Source organism: Pundamilia nyererei, unplaced genomic scaffold (assembly GCF_000239375.1).
Source record: "Pundamilia nyererei isolate P.nyererei 1_Seehausen unplaced genomic scaffold, PunNye1.0 scaffold00070, whole genome shotgun sequence".
Lineage (NCBI taxonomy): Eukaryota > Metazoa > Chordata > Actinopteri > Cichliformes > Cichlidae > Pundamilia > Pundamilia nyererei.
The window spans coordinates 2,060,492-2,079,038 of NW_005187471.1; the positions used below are offsets into that span (position 1 = coordinate 2,060,492).

General features: G+C 41.1%; 2 protein-coding genes across 4 annotated transcripts in view; one reads left to right on the top strand and one right to left on the bottom strand.

Moving 5' to 3' along the window:
- sash1b (SAM and SH3 domain containing 1b) overlaps positions 1 to 14,712 on the top strand; it is a 56,352-nt gene extending 41,640 nt beyond the window's left edge. For all 3 annotated transcript variants that reach the window (XM_005736658.1, XM_005736659.1, XM_005736660.1), the window contains 17 exons: positions 2,578 to 2,706; positions 3,204 to 3,254; positions 3,594 to 3,643; positions 5,959 to 5,999; positions 6,280 to 6,366; positions 6,486 to 6,598; positions 6,962 to 7,060; positions 8,073 to 8,205; positions 8,565 to 8,956; positions 9,555 to 9,629; positions 9,931 to 10,074; positions 10,178 to 10,310; positions 10,548 to 10,717; positions 10,805 to 11,011; positions 11,592 to 11,742; positions 12,252 to 12,383; positions 13,600 to 14,712. In XM_005736658.1, the coding sequence (XP_005736715.1) occupies positions 2,578 to 2,706; positions 3,204 to 3,254; positions 3,594 to 3,643; positions 5,959 to 5,999; positions 6,280 to 6,366; positions 6,486 to 6,598; positions 6,962 to 7,060; positions 8,073 to 8,205; positions 8,565 to 8,956; positions 9,555 to 9,629; positions 9,931 to 10,074; positions 10,178 to 10,310; positions 10,548 to 10,717; positions 10,805 to 11,011; positions 11,592 to 11,742; positions 12,252 to 12,383; positions 13,600 to 14,288 (2,796 nt within the window). In that variant the 3' untranslated portion in view covers positions 14,289 to 14,712. The remainder of the gene's footprint in view (positions 1 to 2,577; positions 2,707 to 3,203; positions 3,255 to 3,593; positions 3,644 to 5,958; positions 6,000 to 6,279; positions 6,367 to 6,485; positions 6,599 to 6,961; positions 7,061 to 8,072; positions 8,206 to 8,564; positions 8,957 to 9,554; positions 9,630 to 9,930; positions 10,075 to 10,177; positions 10,311 to 10,547; positions 10,718 to 10,804; positions 11,012 to 11,591; positions 11,743 to 12,251; positions 12,384 to 13,599) is intronic.
- A 485-nt stretch (positions 14,713 to 15,197) lies between these two features.
- On the bottom strand, positions 15,198 to 18,445 carry ddo (D-aspartate oxidase). The gene is made up of 5 exons (XM_005736663.1): positions 18,305 to 18,445; positions 16,482 to 16,663; positions 16,257 to 16,365; positions 15,990 to 16,166; positions 15,198 to 15,865 (listed from the first exon to the last, which is right to left on the bottom strand). The coding sequence occupies exons 2-5, from the start codon at positions 16,654 to 16,656 to the stop codon at positions 15,307 to 15,309; spliced, it is 1,020 nt and encodes a 339-aa protein (XP_005736720.1). The 5' UTR covers positions 16,657 to 16,663; positions 18,305 to 18,445; the 3' UTR covers positions 15,198 to 15,306.
- Positions 18,446 to 18,547: the final 102 nt, after the last annotated feature.

Consider the following 18,547-nt stretch of genomic DNA (forward strand, 5'->3'; position numbering starts at 1 on the left):
TTCAAGCCTTCTTGGACTCGGGGGCATGTCATTTACCAAATGAATGGGCCTCTCTTCTGGACAGTTGAGGCAGTCAGAGTCCATCATGACACAAGACAAGTGGGCCCACAGTATTACTTTTCACTGCAGAGGGCTGTTTTCTGCAGGCCCATTTGCATGCCTTCAGGATATGGCATGAGTGAAGCAAGATAATAAACATGCGTGAAACAGCTTATGAACATTCTGGACGGCGATTACGAACACAGTTTGACTTAAATCATGACTAGACGTCATGACCAGCTGTCTTCCTACATCTTCTGTTTTTGCAGGTTTACCATCGCTGTTGATTTCTGACATTTTCATGCACAGTTGTTAATTACATGGGGGGAAATTAGTAGATTCACTTACTTTACTCACTAAATTTAATTCGATTTTGTCCACCTCGCTTTCCTTGTATTTGTTCACACGTATATTTCTTTCTCCATCCCTTAGTTACTTAGTCACCCCACCCCCCATATAGACCACAAACTGTGTCTCGGAATGAGCCTTTCAGGATTGCAGCTGGTTGCAATGTCAAAACCTGATAAGCACAAACGACCACAACCCCAACCCCCCTGCTGGTAAACAGTTCCCTGGGTATCACAGACCCACCCTCTTTAATTCCAAATGTGGAGCCAAAGTCTCCCATTGTTATTTATTTGCCAGTGTTGTTTTCTTCTAACTATAAAATGTCCAAGTCATGAGAAAAGAAATGCAAATCACGTTATTGGCTCAAAGAGCAGACACAACAGACTTGCTTTATTACTAGTATTTCAGGAACTGAAGCTGCAATCGATTATTTTTATTTTTGTCAGCGAGCAGTAAATGCATCAACATTTACAGCTCATTGACTGAAAGTAAAACCTGTTGTCCCTTACAACTCTTTTTCCTTAGGCACTTGAAAAAAGGTGATCCGATTTCTTTAAGTTTTCTCGCTCCTCTTCTTCTTACCTACACAAACACACTGCTTTAATCCTGGTTTCTATAACCATGCCATTGTTTTAGAGAATCACCATTTAAATAACATAAAAACAATTTTAGCTATAATTACAAATAAATAATCAGTGAGAGAGAAATTTCGGAGTGATGCCTAGACAAGTTCAGGGTTGCAATGCATGTGTAATGTGTCTGTAATATATATTGTGTCGTCTGATAGATTCCCCTAATTGAATGTGCTCCCTCAACAACCTGTGAAGTATCCTGAGTTGAAAATACACCGTCTGTGGACCTGTGAGACATGCATTAACTTGTTAGAAAGAACTGTAGGCACGGTTACAGGCAAGTCCACAAAGAAATATCACCTCACTCTGCAGTTTTCCCGTGAGACTACAGAGAATCTTATTGTTTACTTTCACCACTCTCACACCATCACTTCCTAGACATCACAGGCAGGCAGCTGTCTTCATTGAGAAACTTCTATAAAGTTACTGGACGCTTCCTGCTTAGCACCTCGCAGACAGAGTTGGCAACAAGCTGGGAACATGGTGGAGACTAGTAACGAGTCTCCACCCAAATAAAAGACAGAAACAGAGCTTAAAGCAGAATGCATGAGGATTTACACTCCCCAGGTGGGAAGAAACACCATTTCAAATGAATGCTAATGTTGCCCCGTGTCTGCTAGACCTATGTGACTCCAACAAGCTTAAAGGGTGATATGATAATGTTGTAGTGTTTTTAGCGTGTCTCCAAATGTTAAAGGCAAACAAAAACCATCACAATTTGGTTTTTTTGTTTTGTTTTGTTTTTTGGTTTAGTGATCCTCTATCACAGGTGTTATATGAATTTTTTTTGTAAAAGAGGGAAGGTTGTTTTGTGAGCAGAAAGCTTATGTGGGTTGGTCATGATAACAAACATTAACAGTATTCTTTGAGAGTTACTTTAAATTCTTCTGATTTAAAACTTCCTGTTTAGATCTAGAATCATTTCCATGAAAAGAAAATTCCCACAATGTGTTAATTCCTGATCCCAAGGGTCACTGAAGCACAGAGCTCAGCACAGATTCTGTGATTTATTATCTTCCCACACAACAAGAGGCACACAGCATCCAGCTTTTACAATTGAAGGAAACCAAAAAGGGGGTTACATGCAGGAGAACGAGCTGTGTGTCAGGGCAAAGACTCACGATCCCACTGAGTGATTCTGCTTCTCCTGATTTACGGAAGACTGAACCGTGGCCTCTTAAGTCAAGTCCCGATGACTGTGAGAGCAGAGTGAGTGTTGCAGTTGCGTCACACGCTGCCTCTTCTGGCCTTGAGGTCAGGTCTAAGGAGGGCTGAGGAGGTGGGATGGGGTCACCGGGCAGGAAGATGATAAGCTGGTGCAAACAGAGTTGGTATTGCAGCCGAGTGTCTTTGATGCGTTATCTTATGCCCTGGGGCTTTATCTCAGTGGTTCCTGGCTGTCTATGTTATTGGTGTCAGTGCTAAACTTTCAAACAATGGCTTCATGTTTACAGTGATTGCCTGCTGTTCAGTATCTTGGTCAACCCTCACCGGGTGTCGCTTTCCTCTCCTGATCTGTGCTCGTATCTGAGTGCCAGTGTGAATCCCTGTCTTGCAGGATGGCACGGTGGGGAACCTAGATGACCTGGCTCAGGAGTACTCTCAGTATTACGGCACCTCCCTCAGTGACGTATGCGAAAGGATGGAGGAGCTACGGAAACGCAAAGTAGTGCAAGATGCAGAGATGGTAAATTGTCTTTTTCTTGTCCGTTAAGATCAGGGTTTAAGGTTTAGTGTGGAACTATTGAGAAATGTATATTAGTGCATTCGTATCCATTAGTCAGCTGTTTATTCACTCTGAACTTAGCCCAGCTGTTTTCAGGCCTCATGCAAGCAGAAGGGGACAAAATCCGCCTACCTGCACTTTTTAAAAGTCACGTTACCACATTGTATTTTTGCTTATGTAAGTTAGCGGCTCTACAATAAATAGATCCCTTATTGATTTTCTCATCTTGCATGAAAGTGAGTAAGCCTATTTTCTCACATGCAGAGCTGTCCCTGAGGTTGGGTCTTCACTGCAACTTGTTTTTAGTTTCTGATTCTGACTTTTGGTTTTTTACCTTAGGTTTAACCTTTTGACTGAGTCACCTTTTGGGTGATTCAGTCAAATGAAAATTTTGTCTGTTCTTATGTTATGATGACACTATGATTTACTCCTCCACTTCCCGTGTATGTGTGTTTCAGGGAAAGATTGACTCAGTGGCCACATCAGTGCAGCTGCGCTCACAGATCCAGGTGAGTGTCCAGCTCTGAGCGTGTCAGACCCCGGGAGAAGGCAACTTCCTTTTCCGTGTGTCAGCAGACAGGCTGATAAGAGGCAGAGGAATTGGCTAGTCATGATTTATCCCGAGTCAGTGTACTAGGCCACAAAGTAACATCCGAGTGACTGCCGGGAAAAGAACTGGCCTTGACACTGTTCTTGGAAGTAGATCCTAAAACATGATGACGTATGACAAGTTATATATGGAAGTTTTTAGGTTTGGTGAATGTCTGGACTTTGATCCAGCTGAGTAGAAAAAGATTTGCCATTCCCTGTATATATGTATATTTAACATGTGTTTTTCATCTCCTTAGGAATCTCTAGGACTCAGCAGCACCATGTCGACTCCGGAGACCGAAAGAAGGTATAAAGAATATATACATATAAAAATAACCCTATACATGAGTATAGCACAGCTTCCCTGACTTTGGGAAGTATTGTGAGGAAGTATCGAGGAAAAGATGATTTAAATTTAAAGTTCATGACTTCTGGAAGCTGCACTGCTATGACTCTTCCTGTATGATCTCCACCGCCCCGTGGACACGTGCATTTCCTCTGTTTCCTGGTGTCACATTTATGAAGTATTTCTGTGTAACCTCTAAACTTCCTTCCTTCCTTTCATTGTTTCTTTGGAAACATTTTGAAGATTAGTCACGTTTTGTCATTGGAAAGCTGAATAAGATCGAATAATTTATATGACGAGTAATGAGAAAGCGACATATTGATTTTATTAGATTTGTTTGTGCAGATGTAAAACTTTCCTGAAAGTTGAGTAATAGCTGTTCTCGTTTTTCAGGATTTAATTATCATTGCAAAGAGGCCTGTTTTATTCAGAACCTGGACGGGGATGGAACTGTGTAATTCCTGTTAGAACAGGATTAGCAGGAATCCTACTCTGCCCCCTAGTGGGATCACTTCATAGGAATTTCATGAATGCGACTATCAGCAAAATTAGGGCTCCTTTTTGGAAGCAAGCATGTTTCTTTTACACTTTTTAAAAACGATATCATTGATATCTTTTTAAAGTTCACAATCAAGGCACGGTCCTCTCATAATGCTTTCTTTCTCACAGTGCATGAGGAGTCTTTATGCTATTTCCTGTGGTAAATGGGAGCATTTAATAACATCTGCACAAAATAGTTGGAGCTTATCTTCAATATGTAATGTGCAAAAGTATTGAGCCACCAATTATTTCTTTATGTTTCGCTTTCAACAAGACAGACTTTCTTGTAATTTTTGAAGGTGTTTTTACAGAACTTACTGAAGTCTCATTAGAAATGGTCTCAGTAGGGTGGCTGTCAAGAAGCCATTATTAAGGAATGGAATATGAGCTTTGAGCGGTGCCAAATTACACAAGGACTGAACACATAATCAGTGGCAAGTGGTGTTATGAAGTGAGACAGTAGAGAGACTGTCAGCTTTTTAATCTGCATTTCAGCCAGTGATGTTGAAGACCTTTGTTCATGATTCCTTCAACTTTGAGAAGAAGTTTCATTTTTTTTTAGACTAATAATGATCACAAGCGCACTGCCAATACTGTAAAAGCATGCCTGGATAGAAAAACGCACAATGGAACACATATCAGGACCTCAACTACTCAACAAGCAGTGTGGGATCATCTTGAAAGGCCAGCCAACATCCAAAGAAGAGCTGTCAATGTCCTTTAAGAACCACTGAGAACTATTTCTGAAGACTAGTTAAAGAGATTACAAGAAAGCTCACCTGAGAGAGTTCAGGCTTTTGAAGAATAAAGGTGGTCATACCAAATATCAGCTTTAAAGCTGAGTGGAATTGTACATGCATCCATTCGCTTCTGCTAATCCAGTTCAGGGTTGCAGAGGGCTGGAGACGACCCCAGCTACTATAGGGCGAGAAGCAGGGTTCATACTGCACAGGTTGCCAGCCTGATACAGGCCTAAATAAACTCTGTTCAGTTGCTGCACCCATTTTCCAATTTTCCTAGCAAAATATAAAGAAAGTTGAGAAGCATAAGACTTTTGCACAGTACCTGCGTACTCTGGATGCAGTAACCTTAAACCAGGCTGACACACAACTAATACAAATCAATAACAAAACAAACAAAGCAGTTAACATTTAAAATATTACTAAGCAACTCTATAATCAGGAATAAACCCATGACTTCCGATTTAAAAGCATAAACTTGATCTGGCTTCAAAGTGAATGACCACAAACAAGCGTGAACAGAGAGAGGCTGTGAGAAAGACGGACACAAACAAACAGTCCAGAGAGATGAAGAGAGAGGCAGAAAGAGAGAGTGAACGTGTGCAGGGAATGCAGAGGCCACGTTGGTGCCGCCGCTGCTGCAAAACCCCAAACGGACAAGAACAGGGCTCCATTGTTCCAGAGATGGACGCAGAGCACTGATCGGTGTTCATCGGCCAAGAGCGAGCCAGTCTGTTTGATTTGCCTCTAATGTGATGCTAGTGTCTTGAGGCACAGTGTGTTTTTTGTTGGGGTTTTTTTTTTTATTTCAGTTTATTTTAATTTAATTTTTTTTTAATCTGAAGTTGAGTTGTTAGGGGAAATGGTGGGATAGCAGTAAAAAAGATGAAGAAAATAACTTTGGACAGCAGGTAGTGTCGTGTTCTTTAGTTTGATGTTTGTTTGTTTTTTATTCGAGCTTTTCTGATTAACTGAATATTTTTTGTTCATTTTTAGGTTTCCTGTTCACAAATCCAGCTCGGACGATGGATCAGGAGGTAAGTCCAAACTTGACTGGTGTATTTTGTTTTCATTTTTTATTCTATATTAAATAAATATGAGTTTTCACATGTTCATTTACACACTTAATCTTTCCTAATCACCACTAAGATTTGTTCATTTATTTCTTCTGGAGAAATGGAAGGAATTCTTTCCCTTACCATACTACTTTATTGTTTACCTGTTTATCAATTTGGGGTGATTATACTTTGAATCTCTTTTGTTGTTGTTGTTGTTTTTTTAGTTTCTCCTGTGCTAAAATTGGTTTATATGTAATAGGAAAATGGGATGGAAAACGAAAGAGCAAGTCTTTTTGGCAAAGTTTCAAGAAGTCCCAGAAGGGTGTCGTTCGTCAGATTTCAAAAGGTACCTCAAATAAACACGAAAAAAATGATTTTGGTTTTTTTGACATTAAGAATTTTTCTTAAATTTCGTTGTGTTTCGTCGTGTTCCTTAATGTAAGGTGTCATTGCTAATTTGTGCAGGTGATGATGTTGGGTTTGTGGCCAGTGAAGTTACGATGAGTGATGAGGAGCGAATTCAGCTGATGATGATGGTGAAGGAAAACATGATCTCCATAGAGGAAGCCCTGGCACGGGTAGGATGTTCTGCATCCCAGAGAAACTCAACCTTAGATTATCCAGCTGCTGTGTTACTTTGACCTTGTGGGGGAAAAACACACATTTTTATGGATAAACTACAAGAAAGTCTTATCATATTGTCGGAAACTTTGTATCCATGCATCACAAAAAAAAAAAGTCCTGGCACGATTTAATCTTATGCAGATATATGGTCAAACTAGGGTTTAATCTGCACAGTGAATATCATGTAATTTTTATAATTCATCATAAAATACTACATACTACATTTTCCAGGATTACTTCCTCTTTGACTGATTGGCTCCTCATTATAGACTCTAAATCTACATCATTAACTAACAGGCTCATTCTTTTTTTTGCAGCTGAAGGAGTTTGAAATACAAAACAGACAGACATACAAGGCTGATCTCACAGAGTCCACTGATCCCTCCAGTACCCCAAATGAGTCGTTCAGCTGTAACGTAAGTCTCTAAGGGCATCTTATTTGCTTTTTAATGCTGAATCGCTACTTCAGACAGTGTGTTGTGCATGAGGACCTCCGATTTACCCGTGCCAACGCTGCTGAGGCGTTGACAGTGCCGTTTTCTTTTTCGCTCTGTCCCGATGATGAACCAGGGCCCCTCTAAAGCCCTGCAGCTCAGGGTCCTTTCCCAACTGCAGGGCATTGGACGAGCTTCTATTCATTGCTGTCAAAGCCCTAACCCCCTATTGTGCTGTGGTGAGCGGGTGGATTCAGCACAGGGCTCTGTTATGCAGGCTGCAGCTCTATTATGCGTGGGTGGGGTGATTAGGGGGCTCAGGTTCAGGGCACATTTTTCACATTAGTCTGTATGGCCTGACTGTTTCTCTTTACTATATGTATCAATCTCACTCTTCTCTTTTTTTGTATTTATGTGACCTTTGTAAAATAAAAATCCTTCCTTCTAACTCTGAACTTCTATTGTATATTTCAAGCTGCTAATCAGCTTTCATTTGGTCTCACGATGTCTGTTCTGAGAGATGCATGCCGCTGATGTTTTGGTCAGCAGATAGTGCTCAGCATGCATGACCCAAGACTGCAAATGCACCACTGACATTTTCAGATAATGGTTAAGGTGATTTCCAAGCAGATAGCTATTTAATTTTCTGTACATAGAAGGCTTTTTTTAGTCTGCTGTGACCCACTGTGTATGTGTTAGCTCTCTGCACGGGGCCCCAGTGTCATCACTGTGGTTTCCTACCACATATATTTATATTAAGCTACAAGCTTCTACAACAGATAGTTGCAAAGCATCCACAGCAAGTACGCTGATGAGTTACTAGAAATGAGAGTAATTAAGATAGCTCACAGTTTTAGGCTTGCACACTGTAGTATACAAAAAGCAAAAGTGTTGCATAATATCTTCTGACCTACTGAGAATATTAGGCCTCAGAGCCAAAGTGTTGTTACAGATGTTGTCTATTAATACAGTTCTTAATATTCTTTTCCATCAGCCCTGCGACCTGTCAGACAACGAACAAGAGGAATCTGTCACATTCAGGAGGCTCCACAAGCTGGTCAACTCAACCCGGAAAACGAAGAAGAAGCTGATCAGGATTGATGAGTCTAAGAGGCCTGGAGCAGAGGGTACTAAAACTACTCTCAGATAGTATCTAATGTGGTAGAGGAAGCAGTGTGGCACACCGCGGTGCTGAATGTGGCATTTATGTGGCATATTTATAGCATGTTTTTACTTTTCCCCTGCTTTAAATAATGCTCAAAAACCACAATCTGACAAGTTTCCAAAGATAAAAGTATCAAATACAGTTTTATTGGCAGATTGGAAAAGCTCTCTGAAGCAGTAGATGCTGTAACAATCTTATTTCTTTAGTATTGACCATGAATGGCTCACAAATTGCAGCTATTATCAAATAATTAATAAATGCAGTTGCTGATTTTATTAGATTTGTTAATAAACTCTCTTCGGTTCTCTTTTTACCCACCAGAGAGCCTGAATGCAGATGGCCTTCCCTGTGGAGATGCCAGCATCTCTCTATATTCAGGTTTGCAGAGGAAACCTTTAGTCTGTCCAGTGGACTCCCTGGCTTCAACCCTGCAGGAGCAACTCTCCTATAACAGAGACCCGGACAGCCTGACCACCTCGCCGTCATCCAGCAGTGTGGACACCTGCAGTAGCCAAAAGACCTTCCAGACCTTGAGCAAGTCTAGTGGTAGCCCTACTCACCAGGAGACCAACATAGCAGGGGAGGTGCGGGAGCCAGGCGAAGGCTCTTCCTTTTCTGAAACAGAGGGCTGCAGTGAGGAACCCAAAATTGCACGCTCTGTGACCGATGGCGCGCTGCGTCACCCGGTCCTCAACCCACTCAGTCACCACGGGGTGAGTACACAGGCGCATTTAAATAAAGACTGCAGTCTAGATTGTTTAGTAACGAATCCTTTCACCTCCATTGTTAGTGAGTTTGCACCATTGGTACCATTATTTAAGCGTCTCAATGAGGCAACAACAAACTGCCCATTTAAACTGGCCTTTTAGTTTGAAAGAGAGTCTGACTGGCTTAAAGGCACACTCACATAAAGTTCTAAATTCCTAAACATGTCACAGTTTCTACATAATAGCCTCTTTTATTCTTATCTTCTTGTTGTCTTGTATTTGTACAGAAACTCGGGATTAATGCTTAACTAAACAAGACTGGTGCCTATCAGTGGTACCATACACCATCACTGATCCTGGTTAAACGTAAACATAGTTGAAGTCTATTTAAGAATGAATAATAAGCAACCTCAGGAACTAACAAACCAATAGACGTGTACATTTTCCATAACACTGTCTTTTTATTTATTCATTTCTCTATGTCAGCCTTATGTTGTTATTCTTGTGGCTTAAAAGCATAAATGGTGGGAAAAAAAGCACACCCACAACAAAACACACACGGCCCCAAAAACCCAATTCCTGCCTTCCCCTGGTTTTTTCACAGAGAGCTTCTAGCTTTGGAGGATTCGACCTGACCGACCGCTCAATGACTGCAGTCAGCCCTGAGAACGATAACACTGTATGTGGCACTAAATGTGACCTGAATTAAAGGCAACTTTATTGTCTGTAATATGTAGAGAATATACGCAGTATTGTGTATCCCACTGTGTGCAACAAGAATGGATCAAAAACGATGAAATTAAATAGAGAGCCATAAAAATTTGTGACACAGATATGAAAGTAAATGTGAAGTACACAAGATTTATTCAAATATATAAGCTGTGCAAGGAATCCTAAAGCTATCTAAATAAATATGAATTATAAGTTTAACCTCATTTACTTATTTCCATCCTCTTTACTTCTCTGTGTTTGTAAATTAGATCAAAACTGGAGACGGGGATTTGAGAGATGGCGTTAAATTCCCACCAACACCTCGCATCTCTCTGGGTAAAAAAGTCAAGTCTGTGAGAGAGACGATGCGCAAACACATTTCCAAGCGATACCATAGTTCTCTCTCTGAGCAGGTATGTTTTTAGAAGCATTTATGTGTGTTATCATTGTAAAGTATGGGTGTGAGGATTTTTAAGCAAGTGTAATAAATGGTTTTTTTGTCCTTATATCTTCCAGTCAAGTCCAGATCGCTCTTCCAGCTGCCCTCACTCGCCTCAGATAGACTCGGACTCTTTGGAGAAGCCCAAACTGAAGCCAGGAGGGTCCGTGGAAAGCCTGAGGAGTTCTCTCAGCGGACAGAGTTCCATGAGTATGTCTGTGTGTCGCGTATATTTTAATAACTGTTAGTATTTGTTTAAACTTGATGTTTATCGCTTTTGAAGTAGTCTAAACATTCTGATCTCGCTGTATTCATCTGTGGTTAAAAAAAACAAACAAAAAACTAACTCCTCAAGTAAAGAAGAACATTTATAATATTTGTCAGATACTAACAGACCCATGATAACTTGTGGTCTTGATGTGACATCTTCTTTTCTGATTCGTGCAGGTGGTCAGACGGTGGGCACCACCGACTCCTCCAACAGCAACAGAGAGAGTGTGAAGTCTGAGGACGGAGAGGAAGACGAGCTGCCTTACCGTGGACCCTTCTGTGGACGTGCTCTGGTTCACACAGATTTCACTCCAAGTCCCTATGACACCGACTCCCTAAAGCTGAAGGTAGGCTATGTTATATTGCTCACTACTTGGATATGAGCTCGTACTGAAAAACAAAAAAACTCAAGCTCAGCTTATCTCGATTCGCAGAGCGGAGACACCATCGAAATCATTAGTAAGCCTCCGATGGGTACGTGGATGGGGATGCTCAACGGTAAAGTCGGAACCTTCAAGTTCATTTATGTGGATGTTCTGAACGAAGAGGAGGTGAAGCCCAAGAAAACACGCAGGAGGAGAAAGGCCCGGCAACCCAAACCCTCCTCTGTGGAGGAACTGCTTGATCGCATCAACCTCAAAGTAAAGAAAGGCGTACATTTGTGATTAAAAGCAGTGACTAAAATACTTGCATGTGATTGGCTTTAGCTCTATTTAGAGGAACAGTTTGACATTCAGGGGAAGTACACTTACTTGCTTTCTTTTTGAGAGTTGATAACAGCAACCACCTTCAAATCTGTACAGACTAATATTATTCCCCCACCTCCTCACTAGTAAGGTGTTACATACTGTTTGTTAAATCAATGGGGAAATAAAGTGCAAAAGCAACTAGTTATATGTAAGTATATAAGTGATAGTTATATATTAAGAGTTTTAACATGTTAGTGAGATTTGCCTTTATTTTGTATGATGCTTCCCTCTCCTCTCAGTCTTAAGCTTCACCTTACTCACAGCAGGCCAATAGGAGTATTTTCTAAAATGTCAAACTTACAAATTTTACCTGTAGCTTAAATAGATAATTTTTCATTTTCATCTGTGTTGGGAAATTTTTAAATTAAGCTAACTTCATATTTGTTTTGCAAGACGTGCATGCTCAAATGGCATCCCTCTTACATATTTTAATGGATCTGTTTGTGCACCTTTTATTAACGCCTTTCTACAGGAGCACCTGCCCACCTTTCTTTTTAACGGTTACGAGGATCTAGACACATTTAAGTTGCTAGAGGAGGAGGACCTGGACGAACTCAACATCACAGACTCGCAACACAGAGCCGTGTTGCTCACCGCTGTGGAGCTGCTGCAAGAATATGATGGTGGGTCAGACAAACAATAGAAAGTCTCGCTCTATCATAGAAACGTCCTCAATCCAAGGGCCACATTTCAAATTAGAATATTTGAGGGTTTAGATGTACAGATCGGTATCTAAATACTGTCTGCAGTAGACACACAGTCCGAGTTTGGTTTCAGCTTCTGTAGACATTTTTTCTGTTGTTGCTGCATCTCATGGTTTAATAGTTAAATTTTGAAGAATAAATGAACAAATCCTGCATAATCCTCTTTAACTCAAATAGCCACAGTAATTTGCAAAATGTTACCATTTAATTCATGTATGGCTTGAAACTAGCAACTGGGATCATAACATCGGGAAATTGTTTGAGGTCACAAAGTAAAGAGACTGAGGGGCATTTTTTCTTCTAACAAAGTCTGAGTAGTTGCCCCCTGCTGGCCATCGGAAAGAATGCATGTTTAGACTTGGAAATCACAGTTTTGCACGACTTTCTTTTGACTGTCATGCCCCTGGTGGCGGCGTTGTGCATTGCAGGAAGCAGCGACCCAGAGCGAAGCGGTCAGTCTGAAAGCTCACAGGAGAAGCTGCTGCCGGACAGGCGTGGCCTCTTGGGAGACTCCCCGCGAGACTCTGGCTGCTACGAGAGTAATGAGAACCTGGAGAACGGTAATGACAGCCTGACCCGCCTGTGAACACTGTACGCTTCTTCAGCCCTCCTCTGCCTCATCCCTGTCTAGAAAGACTCTCCAGCTCAAGCATTCCAATCCACCAGATTCCGTTTCCATGCTCTTCTGGAAAGACTCTGCTGTCGTCGTATTTACTTCTAGCGCTTCATGTTTGTTTGTTTTTCTTCCCTCAAGCATCGTCATGCTTTTTTCTGTTTCTGCATCACTGAATCAAACTGTTTTGCGGTCACGTGTCTGTTCAGTGCTTCTGAAAGTTGGCATCACTTGCCTTCTCAACATAATACAGAGGACAGGTAACAAGGGACTAGCAAATTTACTTGATGTTGAGCTGAGCAGTGACATTTTTCAGGCCTTGGAAGAAGCTGCGTGCAGAGCAGCTTGCAGATCTACAAATAGATCCGCAGTGTTGACTTGTGTGGTGGTTTTTGCATTTGCTGAAAGTGGTGGCTGTTGTGTGATGAGTGTTTAAACAAGCTTTAGGTCTACTTACATTAAAAACAGTACATTTTTGCAGTAAGTGCTCGCTTTATTCACAGCTGTATCATGCTTACAGTGGTTTTCTCTTTAGACTTAAGTCTACAAACTGTCGAAATGCAAAGAGCTGTGCTTTCTGAATGTTACGTGATTGGACTAAGATGTCAGATCAGCCTCACCTTAAAGTGTATTTCCTTTAAGATTCTGATGTTTGTGTGTGTATTTTTTTTTTTTTAGTCCAGTAAAACCTAATGTTGCACAATATTTTATCACGTGCCTGAAGACTGCATATTGCAGCAGAATTAAAATATTTACTTAACAGTGTAAGTGTTTAAAATAAGGCATTTTGTATCATTGTAAATGCACAAAAATGCAGAGGGCTTAGGGCTACTTTAAAATGTTTAACCAACTTCTCATTGAAGTGTGGCATGTTTGGGCCCTGAAGTCTCAGCATTTTCTGAAGTGTGCTTCTGTCGTGGTTGAGTGTGAGGAATAAATCGCTCCATGCTTTACCACAACTGACTGCTTGCTGCTTTTCTTTTACCCATCGTTCATTTTAGTGCACATTTAGCTGCTTGTTTTGACTTTTTTCTCTTTGGTGTCATTTCAAAGTAGACACTTTCCAAGACTCCCTGCTCTGCTGCTGTTGTGTTTAACCCAGATACATGTCACAACTGCCTGGCAGCTGTATGATCTGCGCACACTCCACTTGTTTATTTCAGGAAGGGGCAAAAAGACACGCTCGACCATCAGCAGATCTTCATCTGGCTTTGAGTCCAGCCACCTCCCATCCCCAGAGTACCCTGTCCTCCCCCTGCCCCTCGCCTCCATCCAGTCCAGCAAGTCTTCATCCCACAGTAAACCCAGATGCTTCCCCCATGTCCATCCTAACCTCCCAAAGCGCGGTTTGAGCTCAATAAAAGGTTGTATTCAGAGCAGATCGTTTGCTAGGAGCCACAGCTGCATGGAGCTAAGAAGAAACGCAGCACAGACTCCGCTACGCCGCTGCTTCTCCCTGACGATTCTCCACAAAGATCAAAAGAGAAGACTCCTCCTCCGCCCTAAAGACTTAAATCTGTACATAAAGAGCACAAAAAACCCACTGACAGTCGTGCGTCCATCCTCCCACGCTTTATGTAGGACATCCTGCACTGCTGCATGTACCAGCACAGCAACACAGCAGGCACACCCAGAGCCGCCACCCACAGCTCCACCCAAAAAGTCCAGCGACCATGTAGCTACACCTTCCTTATTAAACCCAGAGCGAGAGCCCTTACCGACAGTAATGCCCGACAGAGAGCACATCTTTCTAGGAGAAAGGAAGGGTGCTTCAGTTTCAGCCACTTCTGAAGCTTGTCGGCTGAAACGAAAAGAACTTAGAAGTAAATCTGGCGGTGGAGCCGGTTTCTAACAAGGTCTGTACAGTAAGTGCAGTACCGAAAGGTGTGACTTTAAAGCTGTTGATTTCTGGTTTTCAGCTAAATGGAAATTCTGAAAATCTAACCACAGGTTTTCAAAGAAAATATAAGTGTAAACTTGGCATCTAAAGTGGTAACATGTAGGTCTGTGCTTACGCTGTTAAACCACATTCATGTAGCTACTGACCCCCTCGGTCACAGTTTTAGTGATCTCCATTCAGCTGAATCTGGTTAGTCTCTGCAGTGGAGCTGTGCAGAGTCCAACAGTTACACAAGCAGCAGCGCTCGCTCAGAGTTGTCATTTTCCAACACAAAGCATTCATGAATAATTTACTCCTTCTGGGTTCACTGTAATGGAACGTTTTCAAACTGTTGATATGAACTGAGTGTTTTGTTGTTGTTGGGGTGTGTGTGTGTGTGTGTGTGTGTGTTTGTGTGTATATAAGTATAGAATATAATGACAGCTGGCCTATACAGACAATTTTGCCCCAGATGGCAAAGTACGGGCGCAAACTAGAAAAGCAATAAGCAGTTTCTTTTTCAGGGTTTATTGACAATGTTTATATTAGGAACACCCCAATCAAAACATCTGCTGTGAAAGGAACCTAAAATTATTAACAGGCAATCAGCTTTTATGATAACAAAATGAATGTTTCCAGACAATGCAAAAACATTATCGCCACTGAAATAGTGATACAGAAAATGTTCTTATGTATTATAAGCATAAAAATAACAACAGTAAATGCTTTTTCTTAAATCTGATGTTTTTACAGTACTGTTACAGAAAGATGCAATGATGATAATGATGTAATATCCTGAAAACTTATTAACAATTAGTTAAATTAAAACTCCACCACTGTTAAATTAAATTATTAAATAATTATATTTCCATAAATCATGTTTCTTAGTCTTTTTTTATGTAAAATCTACTCTAAATCTACTAAGTGTTCTGTCTGTGCTTAGCTTAGGTTGTGTTAGTAGCCCTGAGTAGAAGTGGGATGTAGAATGTGTTCACAGTTTAGGCTGTGGGGCCATTTCACAAAGGGACTGTTTGACCAGCCCCAGTGTGTCCAGAGCAGTACCCCAGGCGAGGGTAACTCCCCAACCCCCGTGGCCATAGTTGTGGACCACAGGCACCGGCCGGCCCTGCAGCTCCACCACTTCCCTCTCCACCCTTGGGTTCTTCCTGCTGGGCCTCAGGCCGACCCACTCACTAAGAATTTTGGCTTTGTTGAGTGACGGCTCCAACCTACTGCAGCGCTCCAGGATGCCCTTAGTGTCTCTGTCGTCCACCTGCAGCCGCCAGTCTCCTTCTTGCCTCGTCCCACCTATAGTGACACTGCGTATGCCGGGGTAGATGTACGTCGTCCCATCTCCATCTCTAATGAAGTGCTGCACCCAGGGGGCCTCCACTTTGAGGACCTGGCCTCTGACTGGGTACACTTGTGTGTCTCCCACCAATACTTTGGAGCCGAGACCGGAGCAGTTGACAATGATATCAAAGCTGTTACTCAATTCTTGAAGATTGTTGACTTTCCTCTGTTCCACTTGACCTCCAGCTTTTCTGAACCTTTAGAGAAGAATTTATGATGTTAACATAACGAACTTTAAATTAAGTAGAGTTCATTTGTAATTAAAAGCTTGTGGATATAATAGTATGACGTGATAAAAGAAGTTTAATGTAGGGGATGAACCTCTTCTCGAGCCATGGCAGGTAGGTGGAGCATTCGCATTTTAAGGTGGTGAAAGCCTGACCAAACTTGTGATCTGGGAAGCGTTTCAGTTCAACATCAGTCATGAGTCGAAAGCCGATCACAAACTCTGACCAGAATGGTTTTTTAACTGCTGGAACCTCTTTAAAAATTTGCCAGCTGCAAGAAATTAGTAGAGAAATCAGTTGTTCGACAATGGATCGGGCTAAGTACTCAACTTTTACAGCATCGTATACAAGTAATTGCTACCCAGAGCTCAGCATTACTCCAGCTTCTGGTGCACATTGAGACTGAGTAATGGCCAACAGGTGATCAAAGCTGTCCTTGAACCAGCATCTTTGTCTTTGCAAGGGAATATCTGATGGAGAAAGGCATCATGTAAAGCAAATGTGCACTGCGTTTTTATTTTTATATACATTGCATAATGTGGTGCAGCTGTAGTGTAAATCTCTGAGACAGATCCTGCTTTCTTACCTGGAAATTGTGCAGCAAACAAAATCCCAGCAGCTCCGTCACTTGTTGTGTCCGGGCTAAATTTGTCAGCCATCAAAGTAACAGAGCAGAAAGGTAGAGCTTCAACAATGCACACAGCAGTGGAGAATCCAATCACGCCAGCTCCAACAACCACAACCCTGACGCTTTTCATCATGGCAGCTCTGCGCCTCAAACGACAAGAGAATTTTTACTAAATGCCAAATAACCTTTGTTATGACTCTCTTTTAAAAGTTACTCAACGACTTGCGGGTATAAACATGTTACATCATTATCACAACATCTTAACTGACACCCTAGTCCAAGGTTCAATCACACAAAACCCTTATCTTATTCCACGCGTTTCAAATTGTCCATTACGAAACAGTCATTGTAAGAGCAGTGTACATGCAGTTATCCATAAAACAAAGGCTACTGGTGAACCAAATGTCCAAGTCTTGCATTTGCTGTAGCTCTTTAAAATATAACAGTTCTGATTGTCCTTTTAGGGTTATATACAAGAACAAAGCACCCTGTATGTGCAGCAATGTCCTCTGCTGAACCTGAGACTTTCACTTCTAGCGAGCATGAAGAACTTCACAAGAAGTTGCAAAATCATTTTCTTAATTTCATTATTTAGTGTTTGTTTCAAAGACTTTGTTGTTAATGTTGCCTTAGGAGACCTCAAAAACTCACGGTGCCTCAATCCTGCCTTTTACAAATAAATAAAAAGCAGCTCTTACAAAACAGAGCTCTCTTTCTCACAGGCTCTCAAACACCCTGACATTTCTTAGAGTGTATTAAGGATTACTGATTAGTATTACTGATACTAATTATGATACATTTCTATGACTAAAGCTCTTGAAGATGAACAGCCAAATAGTGAACAATATATATAATTACACAATGTTTTAATTACTGCATTGTCACATAAGAGATACATGTGTGTGCTTTTCTGGGGTCTGAAAAGTTCCAAATTCACCATTTAAAGTACTACTTGCAGACTTGCCCTCTGCACAGACACAGCGGGTCAGGGTGGAACAGGAAGCTGAGGATAAAGGCACAGAAATGGCTAAAGGGGGGGTTGTTCTCCCCAGAAAGGTTTGGAGGGAATTGATGAATTGACGGTGGAATGAAAAGGGGGTCCACCAGCCAAACTTCAGTTAACAGGCTCTCCTCATTAATTTCTTTTTCACAATGCATAAATGTGTATTCTAGTTATTGCTGCAGATTGTGGAAGTATATTTATTAAATGAATCATCTGTGTTTTTCTTAGAATTATCACACAATAATTCAGTTATATATCTAGCTGTAAGTTCTAGCCGGTTGTAACAGCAACCATACAAAAATCCACTCCCAACTGCTTTGTTGGAAAGGTACGAATACCTTAGACATTAGTGAAATATAGCTGATATGATGTTGGAAAATATATTCTATTTTCGTTATGCATTTCAAAATAAAAACTATTTCTTTTGAAAAAAAATTATTAGAAGAAAGTTCGCTTAATATGGAAGTATAATCTAAACTAAATACATGTTGTATGGCTCACTTTAAAAACAAAGTCCCATTGACATTAAAAAAAAACCCTAGACCTACCCGAGAAGAGCAGAAATCGCAACAAATATAGCAGCACAGTTCTGTCAAAGTGTGTGGATATTAAATATAGCCATTGCTTGAATGCGCAACTTTGTATGGCTCTCCAGAGTGCAAACTAACAACTAATGAAATAAAGCACGTGGCAGTGCGTTGTAAGGTATCGAAAATGTCTATACAGATAAATAAGCCTTATACACACAAAGCTCGACAATGCAAATGTATCCACCCACCTAAAATAAAACTGTCTCCTTCTTCCCCCGCACAGAAAATGTCCCCAGAGACCGACAACAGGTGCTGTGTGTTTTGTTTTTCTCTCGGGAACGTGCACTTCCTGAATCAAATTTCATTAGCTATGATAGTTTGTTATTTTAAAAGTCCCACTGAGTTATTAAAATAAAATAAGTTCCCATAATGCCACCTATTTACCAATTTAAACAAACCTTTATTAACCGAGAAGAAAGGGTTGATCGACG